The sequence below is a fragment of the Mixophyes fleayi genome (assembly GCF_038048845.1).
Source record: "Mixophyes fleayi isolate aMixFle1 chromosome 12 unlocalized genomic scaffold, aMixFle1.hap1 SUPER_12_unloc_3, whole genome shotgun sequence".
NCBI lineage: Eukaryota > Metazoa > Chordata > Amphibia > Anura > Limnodynastidae > Mixophyes > Mixophyes fleayi.
This window is the reverse complement of record NW_027445897.1, coordinates 256,150-267,198: the sequence shown is the minus strand read 5'-3', so window position 1 is coordinate 267,198 and position 11,049 is coordinate 256,150. Positions and strand designations below refer to the sequence as shown.

Genomic DNA, 11,049 nt, shown 5'->3' with positions numbered 1-11,049 from the left:
CTGTGGTTAATGGCTCATTAGTCCATATCAGCATAGTCTCATTATTGATATCTCACTATGGTTGTATTATATTAGGACAAGACAAGGGTGTAGACCATGGATATGATGATGCGGCTGTTGATCCTCAGGGTGTGACGGCTGATGGAGGAGTCAGTATGGATGAGAGAGAGAGAACTAGTGTGACTCCATCTTGTAACGGTTTGTATTAATGTCTCTGTTTCCTTTATTTATTGAAGTACAAAGTCTGTATCTAGCTTCATGGGTATAAACACGGCTTCCTCAGGGGTTATACAGCTGCTGGGATAGAATAAACAAAGCTCAGATTGCATATAAGACACGTGTGTGATATGTACGAGTAGTCACTATATTTACTGCTTTGTGTTATTCTAGGATTCCTTGACCTGAATGACCAGAATAATGGTTCTGAATCTGACAATAATCTTCTCTCCGCTGGTTATGGTTATGATGATGTCAGTGGATTTGGGAAGAACCAGAACTGATGTGATTGGAATCCATAAAGTGACAGAGTTATTAATGGAGAATTAAGCAGCATCTACTTGAGGACAGCGCACACATTAGATCTGATAAATACAAAGTAGTTTCCTGTAATATAACTGGCTGCATTATAAAGATAATCCGTCTCACACTGTCCTGACCATAAACACACAGTGATTAGTTTCTGCATCATGTAAACACATAAAGCAATAGAGGAAAGGATATTGTACATTATGTCCCAGTTGTCTTACTAGAGCTTGATTCTCAGATAAATGTATTGTGACATTATCAATGTAAATCGCAGTATGTTCATTTTATATTCAGCAATGTAACATGGAAACAATATGTAACAGAAAAGTCCGTATTCAATAAAATGTCACCCGGTTATTTCCCATCGCTGTTCCCAGCAGTTTTGTCTCCTGAATCTGTATTACACAGCACACATGGTACCGTGTTATTATCTTCCTTGTTGTATGGTTATTAATCTGAACAGATAAAATCGCTGCATGTTCCTGTTGTAGAGAGAAAACAATGTGTTTTATATGTAAGATGTGGTTAGTAAATGGAACACAAGGTCCAGTATGGGAAGAGATTGATGCAGGATGTTCATTTACACAGTAAGATAAATATGGGAGGGGAAGGACCAATTCAATAGTTTGTTAGCAATAGTGTTAGAGCTAAATCTGCCTTACATCCTGTGAGCTCTCAGATCTACCATGCACTACATTTACACATGTGTGTCTCTGAAAGAACTGATTTCTGCTGTCACTTAGTTCTGAGCTGCAGGGTAAGTGTGCCTTCCCCTGTGAGTTTATTGGAACATGTCACTATTTAGTCCCTCACTGGCCATGCACTCAGTGTGAGTGACTGCATGTTCTTGGCTCTTGTATCCTGACCTGTTTGTTCCTGTCCCTTCACTTATTCTTATCTCTACATTAATTGTATCCTGGTTTCTGGACTGCACCATTCAGTTTTACTGTTTCTGGCTTTGCTCAATTTGGACATATCTCCTGTCTTCTGGTCTGCATCAACTAAGGATCCCAAGACAAGGATAGCTGGTAATTATTCTTTGTCCTCCAGTAGAGCTTTGCAATTATTATTGGACTCTATGAACATTTGCACCAGCCTTGCTACAAGAGACATTAATTACAACTTGCGTTGCCAAAGACTGGGTAACCTTTCACCAGAAATATCTTCTGTGTTCTGCTTCATATTTTGCATTGCCTCAGACTGTTATATTACTGCATGATTCCTGTGTAACCTAGTGCCTTATCATACCAGTATCACTTCAGAGATTGTGTTTATTTCCTGTCTGCTTTTCAATTCTTCAACAAACTCCATATTGTTTGCAACTACAACATACCTCACTACTCCTGTGATTTTTCTAACAAATGGAGAAGCATCCAAAATAGTCAAGAACTAATCATAATGGTCCCAAAGGATAACCTCCAAACCTCTGCCTAATGTAGCATTGGAGAGGAATGAGAGCTTCAGGTTGAAAAGCTATCTACTAAGTTTTACTCATTACATTTTTTAGATAGATAGATAATATACTGTTTGTATTATGCATTAACGTTTGTATTCATGCCTAGCACTGCTGCCAGTACTGTAACCTTACCAAAACCAATAGTTTTTTACATTTTAATAGTTAAGTGAAAGCTGTCATTCCATTTTATTCAGCCGACATAAAAGCTGGTTTACAGGGTCCATGGAGTGAATAGAGGAGAGTGACTGGTCCACCATTCCATGACCCCAACAAGGGAGGAGAGACGATATCCCACCAAGAACAAAAAGCTCAGAGACCAATAAACCACATCCGGATATATAACTTGTTTTATTAATGTAGAATGTTATATGTGCAAGTTTCTAGTCTATGAATTTCTAGTCTATGAATATAGCTGGGATGATAACAGTCATCTCACTCTGCTGTGTGGTGAGGTTGGGGGAGGACTGGGGACACTTGGAGACAAATTCCAACAAACAAATGTGCAAAAGTTTCCACCCAAATTCAGAAAGAGGAGATTATTGTGCAGAACAGTGTGACAGTGTTTCCTCATCTCTAGTGGTGACGTTATGTTTCTTGTATTCATTTCCTTCATGTGCAGGTGATCATATATGAGGATCACATGTGTATTACATACATGTTATATGTCAGGAATTAGAAACTGCCAAAACAGTACACTACAGAGCAGATGTCACAAATCCTCAGTCATATCACTGGGAACATATGAAGACATTGTATGTAAATGGTTATGTCTGAGCCGTGTGTGATGTATGTTTCAGAGTATATAATGTGAGCTGTACATGTAATAAACACTCTTATATGTTATTAGTAATTACTTCCTGCAGACTATTACACTAATGAAGGTAACATTACAGATTGTCATTTCTACATAGCGAGACAGAGCTGTATCTGATCACACCCACCGGTTACATTATATATATATATTTACACTGTATGATAGAACCTGAGTGAGAACATTAAGAAACAGGAAATGGGTCGGGGGTTTGTCTGCTGCTATCAGCAGGAAATTAGGTTTATGTTGTTTCTGTAATATACTTACTGGTGTCCCATACACCACAAGTATCTGTGTGTAACCTCATATCTCAGAGCAGATGGCAGAGCGCTACACATTCCTTTATACATGTGGTTTTGTCTCCAAAATGAGTAAAAATATAAATAAACAAGAAACCTGGCAGAAGAAAATATTATACTACATAGATATGTGAGAATATTGCAAAAATAAATTTATATATATAAACAAAAACAGACATAGATCCTCTGCACTCACCATGTACAAACTGGGGTGCAAGAGGGGGTTGCCCACATTTTATAGACAAGAAAACAGGGATACTCTGCACTCTCCAAACACATAATTAATTCTCTACCAAGTTCTGTTCTATATTAAAAACAGGGAATGTTAGTTCCACATATTGCAATATATGTGTAACAACCTGCCTCCTGGACTTTTGGACTCTATTATTTGTATTGCTATTTTGTGTTCCAGCAGTACCTCTTTTCACCAGAGGTGCTGCTATTGTGCATTATTCTTGTGCTTAAGGAGTTAACCTGTATGTTCACTAATTATCTCATGCACCTGCTTGTGTCTCATTCCCCTTATATATACCTGTTCCTCCCAGCAGTCATTGCTGGTTATTGTTGTCCCATCCTGTGATGTCCTTTCCTATAGTCCAATCCTGATGTAATTTCCTGTTGTCCTTACCTGATTGTTTCTGGACATTCATGCTACTTTCTGCATCAGCTGGAACCTGGTATTTTTCACTGCTCCTTATTACCTGTTCTTAATACCTACCCTCTGCTACCCTGCATTACCGTTTACCTGGTTGTTTCTGGACATTCATGCTACTTTCTGCATCAGCTGGAACCTGGTATTTTTCACTGCTCCTTATTACCTGTTGTTAATACCTCTCTGCAAATAAACACAGAGTGTTTTCACCAAATTCGTGACTCCTAGCTGTACTTCTGTTTAAGATCCGTGACAATATGTTAAGCTGACCAACTGACTATGTGGAACTAACATTCCCTGTTTTGTACATGGTGAGTGCAGAGGATCTATGTCTGTTTTTGTTTATATAATCTAAGTCCCATAACTCTTGCACCCCATTTTCTACATTCTTTACATTTATTAATTCCAACTTGAGTCAGGTAAATCCCAGGTGTCCCATGGCTGCTAGTGCTAGGAAAGCCTTGCCTTTAAAAGCTATGTGCAGGTAAGCCTTAAGCCCAGATAAAATAGCATAGCATTTGATCATGTTAGGACTGGCCAGAATGGGAAGACTTTGGCGTCAGTATCCCTGTTTTTGTTATATGCAATTAGGATTAAGATGGAGATAATGCAGGCAACATGTGAATTGTAATGTATTCTGAGATACATACACACATACACTATGTAGTATAATCAGGGGAACAGGTATCATCTCCTGGATGACAGGAACCTGGGACTTATGTACCTGCCATTTATCACTAGCCCAGAGTTTCTGTCAATACACACATACATAATTAACAAAAGATTAATAAGATATTGTAACTATACACAGAATGTTATCTATTATGTGTACTGTGTGTAAGATTAGGTTATTGCAATTACATTATATCATTGTACAAGTAAAGATTCTATTTCATACATATAGATCTGCGTTGTGATTATGAATTTATAATGTCTTGATATAGGAGATATTATATATATATATAAATATGTGTGATACAGTAAATTAGGTTTAAAGGACTGAAGTAGGGAAAGTGTAAAAGCCTATGGTGATGTAACGAGCGTATCCAGGAGCAGAATATTATTATTATCATTTATTTGCTTGTTAGGCGCCACAAGGTATCCGCAGCGCCGCACACAGTACTAACAGTAGACTATACAGGGTGACACCATACAGAACCATGAACAAAAAGTACCAATACTTCAGAAACTCCGGCCAGTCATATGCAGTAAAGACGGAGCGGAGGAACAGGTATGGAGACAGGAGGGGAGGGGGCCCTGCTCATACGAGCTTACATCCTAAGGGAGGGTAAACAGACCAGGCACAAGAGGAGCCAGTTGAGGCAAGAGGAGAGAAGGGAGGACGAGAATACAAAGATAGCGCGCGCAATTAAGGCGTAACCGCAGGATCTTTTCCAGTATACAGTATGGAATTATTAACAATTCAGCACACTCTTTTACAAAACATATAACTCACATAGTATTATCCATTTACCTTTTATGTCTTGAGCTTTTATCATCACAACATAAATATTGCTACTATATTTCCATTCCATCCCTTAAACGCTATTGAATAGAATCCACCCGCGAGGTCATGGAGATTCCCCATGACAGCGTGGGAAATCCCCACAGAGTATAAATAGACCTCGCGGCTGGATTCTATCCAGTGGCGTCGTTCTGCTTGTACACTGTACAAGCAGAAGTTGCGTCGTCTGTGAACTGGGTTTATTATTTTTCTCAAGCATGTTCCGGATTTGGATTACAAATATGGGGCCCCTCCTGGGCTGAAGAAAAGAAAACTGCAAGCAACAAGGGGGCCTTTTTGGCCAAGAAGAACAGAAGATGTTTACAAGCAGGGACTTTGGAATTACAAATTTATTTGGGACATGGTTTTCAAGTATTTTTGGATTAAAAGCTGCTGACAAAAGAAGAAGAAATCTGATTGGTGAGTAATTTGGGGTTTTCTTATTTTTTAAAAAATTATGTGGTTTAAAACAGGGAGTGGTGTTTTTTTTTAACATTTTTTATGTGGAACTACAGGTCTCAGCCAGCAATGGGTGTCAGGGCATGTTGGCACTTGTGGTTCTCCAAGTGCCAGCATGCCCTGGCTGCCATGGGTATGTTGGTGCTTGTAGTTATACAAGTATCAGCATGCCCACACTGTTTATGGCAGACTGGGCTGGCTGGGACTTGTAGTTCCACAAAACAAAATGGTGTCTGTTTATTTTTTACATTAGCTTTTGCCGTTATTACCCTACACTCACTGCCCAGGGAAATAGTAAGAGCGCTAGTTCTTTCAGCACTGGGCTGGTTATTCCTAGAGAGAGGGCCGCTCATTTTTTTCGGCAGACCCCACTCCCTAGGAAATCCAGCCCAGCGCTGAACAGCCTGGGGTTGGTTGTCATTATGGCAGGGGGACCCTTGTCGTTTGTCCCCCTGCTATAGTGCCACCAACCCTGGCAGGTTTGCCTAGTGCTGGTTATTTCACGTAACCAGCAGTAGGCTGGCAACACTAGGGTTAATAGTGGCCAAGAGGGGGGACCACACACTTTGTTTTTTTTAAAACTTTTAGCTCTTTTTACACATTTGACAGCTGCCAGACCTCCGGCTGTAAAGGCACACAGTGTAACAGTGATGTGTTTACTAAACGCGCTGCTAGGCTGCAGCGTGTTGTATCTGGCGATTTTTAACGCAAACTCCGGAGAGTTTGCGTAATCGCAGCTTCATACATTTGAGACTTGTATAGCCAGAGTGACAAATAGTCAGGACTTTGATCTCTATCAATTTTGATATATTGATTTTGTCAGAAACACATCTCTGCCGATTTTATATGAAATCTCAGCTTCATACATCAGTGAGCTTCAACTCTCCCGAGAAAATCGCTGATTTGCAAAATCTCACCTTGATACATTTACCCCCTAAAGTGTTGCTTATACACATAGGGCCAAAGGAGTAAGTTTTCTCCAGGACAAACCATGTTACAATACAAGGGGTGCAAATTATCTGCTTTACTCTCCTTAATGACTCAGGCCCATAGTCTTATCTAATAACCAGATTAGACTAACATTATATTTAAACGGGTAAAATGTTTTTGTTTTTGCACACTACACAATAGCATTTTACATAAGGCATTTGCCTAGCTGTGGAGTGTGATCTTGCATTCAGGTATCTCGGTTAAGCCCAATAAAATGAGGGTAGAAGAAACCTTCACTTATGGCCACAGTCTACCCATGTTCTAAGGGTTACTTCCAGCAGCATAACACACCATGTCACAAAGCACACGTCATCTCAAGCTGGTTCCACAAATATGACAATGAGCTCCGTGTACTCCAATGTCCTACGCAGTCACCAGATCTCAATCCAATAGAGAACCTTTGGGATGTGGTGTAACAGGAGAATCACAGCATCAATGTGCAGCTTATAAATCTGCAACTGCATCATGTCAACATGGACTAGAATCTTGCAGAAATGATGCTGGAACATTGTAGAATCCATGCCACAAAGAGTGCAGACTGTTCTGGGAGGAAAGAGGGGTCCTACCCAGTAAGGTGTGACTAATACAGTGGTCACTGATACACACACATATTTATATGTATCACCTTCATATTAATTTCACGAGTACTGGGCATGGTGTTTGAGAGGCTACATCTCAAAAAGTGTCAGAGATATTGAGCTGAAATTTGGTATGTCAGTGACAAATTTCAGTCAAAATTTGGAATAGTTTAAAGTTGAAAATTTTGCAGTTTTTGTGCATTTCCTGTTTTGCAAAATTACTGATTTTATGGGAAAGATAAACCAAAGTGCAGGATGTTTTATGAGTGGGCTTTTTCTGTTAGAATGTTGTTATTGCTTAAGTGGAGTGCTGTCACGGGCACTAGGAGTTGCTAACCGAGTTTCACCAGATGGCACTCTGCTGGAGAGGCGGGGATATGGCACGCACCTCAAAGCAGGCAGGTGAATGATTGGAGCGACACAACAGCAGGAGAGTAGAGATAGTCTGAGGCAATCAACGACTTGGAGTTGTAAACTGGAAACTGGAGATAATGTAGACACGAGGAGTGGACGTGGATCGGTGATGATAGGTAGAGGAGGAGTCAGTGGTCTGCGTACAGCAAGTTGTACCACTGCAGTGATGGGAAGAATAGTACTGGTGCAGGTAGGAAGCAGGGTAGTCGGTGGTCTGCGTGCAGCAAGTTGTACCACCGCTATGGTGAGGAGACGGGTCCAGGTGTAGGTAGGTAGCAGGGTAGTCAGTGGTCTGCGAGTAGCAAGTTGTACCACCGCTGTGATAGGAGGACTTGTCCAGGTGCGGGTAGGTAGCAGGGAAGTCAGTGGTCTGCGTGCAGCAAGTTGTACCACTGCTGTGGAGGGAGTGAGGACTTGTCCAGGTGCAGGAGAGTGAAGTTGAAAGGCAAACTGTGGCTGTATGGGAACAGCGCGAGTATAGCAATGTCTTGGAAGGCACAATGAATAGTCTGTATATATAGTTGGTGCCTTGCAGAGGGGAGAAGCTGAACACAGCAGTTTATGCACAATGACGCCAAGTAGTAGCGTGAGGAGATATCGAGCTTGAGTGACAGCTTGTCCTAACTGGAGCAATGCGGAAACACAGTCTATATGGGTACCTGTACCCTGCGCAATAAACAACAATGGGTGCAACTGGTATGTGAGTAGAATAGATAATAGTCAATAGTAGTAACGCATACCCAGTTGTGTCGATCCGGAATCAGCTGAGAGGTGAAGCATTGTAGCGGTATGGGAACCGCCGCTGAGTTGAGCAGGGAAGCAGCGTGGAAGCTGTAACACGATCAGCAGGGTGTCAGCGTTGGAACGGTCAGAGAACCGCTGCCGAGTGGAGCCAGGAGCAGAGTGGAAGCTGTGACACGATCAGCGGGATGATAGTGTTGTAGCGGTGTGGGAACCGCCGCTGAGTTGAACAAGGAAGCAGCGTGGAAGCTGTGACACGATCAGCGGGATGATAGTGTTGTAGCGGTATGGGAACCGCCGCTGAGTTGAACAGGGGAGCAGCGTGGAAGCTGTAGTATGAGCAAGCTGCACACAGTTTGGAAACTGTACGAGTAAAGCTGGAAGCAGTTTGGGATCTGCACACACCTATAGAAATTCACTGGGAATGAGACTTCAAGATCAGGCCCCTACCTAGGGTTGCAGGTGGCTCAAATAGGGTGAGGTGATTGATCTGTCAATCACCTCCATGGACAGGTGAAGCTACTAGCGAGACCTGCGCATGCGCAGATGGCAGGATAGCGAGCGGCCACGATTCCACACAGGTGTAGGGAGAAAAGATGGAGGACCTCGCACCAGAGTAGAGGCACTCACGGTCCGGTGAGTGACAAGTGCCTTTGGGAGGGGTTATTTTTTAAAATATATATTATTTTAAATTTTGGTAAAATCTGTGAAATAGTATGTAAAGTAGACATCTGCTGGGTGCACTGTCAGTGGCTTCACAAGAGAGGCACAATATAGCAGAGGTTCCTCCCCTTAGTTTCCCTTGTGCAGTGCCAGAGGCTGGGAGACACACTGATAAATGGAGCCCATCACTCACCCGCCTTGTAGAACAATCCCTGCACTAGGCTGACTTACTGATCCCTCTGATGAAGTCTTATTAGTAAGATGAAACGCGTAGGGTCAACACTCATTCTGCACCTTTGTTCTTCTGTGATGATCTTCTACCTGCTGGTACCTGTATCTCCATAACTGCACAGTGGTGGACTGAAGTTTTCCCAGGACTGAACAATCATCTCTGAGTATATACTTTTGGTATATATCACTCAGATAAATGCTCTTTGTTTGTTTGTACAGTTTATACATTTGTAATAACACTTGATTTTATATATACTACACTATATTTCGCTTCCTTTTGTTACTATGTGTCTGTAAAAGGGTGACTATTCCGATGCTATGTCCCTGAGGGTCTGCCATGCTGTCTGGTAGCACAGAGGGTCTAATGGTGAAGCAAATATACTAATCTGCTATTGAGAATTTAATACCTTCCGTCATTATCACTCACAAAGGGTAGGTTCTAGTTTATACCCAGTTATTAGGAAGATAATTCTATTTCAATGTCTACTTCATTTACTCTAATTCCCACAGTATAATACCAGGAATAATACATATCATATCAAGAAAGGTTTTCCACAAAGTCTCATTAAGATAATATGTATTCTTATTAACAATAGGTACTTTCAGTAACAGTCTTTACACATATAATATCAGTGTAGAAAGCATAATATATTTTACATCAAATACAATGCATTGCCTACTTCAGCTGTTCAATTGATGTGTAAATGTGCTTTTCCTACCTGTGTATGATAGTATGTATCTCTTATTTCAGTATATATGTGTGGTCGTGTGTCTATATGTCTTTGTTAATAGCGAGAGAGTGTATGCAAGATGGAGGATAGCCCCACAAGATATAACAACATGGTGGACAAAGACAACATTACAAAATGGAGGCCAGACCGTATGGCACATGGCTCTGTCAGCCATCTTTAACAAAGCATGTCTTTTGAATCTATAAACCAAATACAGTTGTGACGAGACCAGTGGGGATATCGGGCCTCCCTGGTCTGTCAGTCAGTGGGAGGGGGTGACAGCCCCACAGAAAGCACCTAACAGCTGGGGACTCTGTGATATCACAAAGTAGTGTAAGGGGTTAAGAACGGGAGGGTCCGACTCTATCTACAATCAGGAGGTGGGTTTGATTATTGACTGACCATTGTCCCAGCACAACCCAAACCAGACTAGATGGCAGGGAAACAGAAGGACTCTGAGCTGAGAGGTAACCTGCTGGGGTCTTGGTTGGGGGGTTTTACTGACACTGGTGAATTTACTGACACTTGGTTATATTTGGTGAGGGAATACGTTTCTCCTTGGGGAGCACTGTTGCATTTACTTTGAGCGTACACTTTGTTATTACAGGTTATTATCTCTTTCTTGCTTCCTTACCTGTGTGATCTGTGAACCTAGAGCCCGGGTACCAAGAGAACTACGGTTCTGAGGCCCTCACAACAGTATATAATCATCCTATATACACCATACAGTTTGTATTAAACTACAATCAGCAGCAATATTAATAGTAAACATAACAATGCAATCTTTGTAAATATCACCTTGCTGCCATATTAACTATAACTCTATAATTAAGTATTGGTCTAAGCAGCACGTATTTCTACACCAGAAACCAGGTTTCTTTAGAGGGGGAAATGTGCACATCTCTCCTGGCCTGTAGAGCTGTGATACCTTGCACCCAGGCGCGTGCTGCTGCCGCGTCGTTAGTACTGCGCAGGTGCAGTGTGTCTGATAACGC

At 41.6% G+C, this 11,049-nt stretch overlaps 1 protein-coding gene across 1 annotated transcript in view; it reads right to left on the bottom strand.

The window, feature by feature from the left end:
• Window positions 1–201: 201 nt before the first annotated feature.
• The window catches only part of LOC142112123 (uncharacterized), a 128,289-nt gene continuing 117,441 nt past the window's right edge, over window positions 202–11,049 (bottom strand). Inside the window, exon 10 of the mRNA XM_075193961.1 lies at window positions 202–294. Coding sequence (XP_075050062.1) covers window positions 287–294 — 8 coding nt within the window. The 3' untranslated portion in view covers window positions 202–286. The remainder of the gene's footprint in view (window positions 295–11,049) is intronic.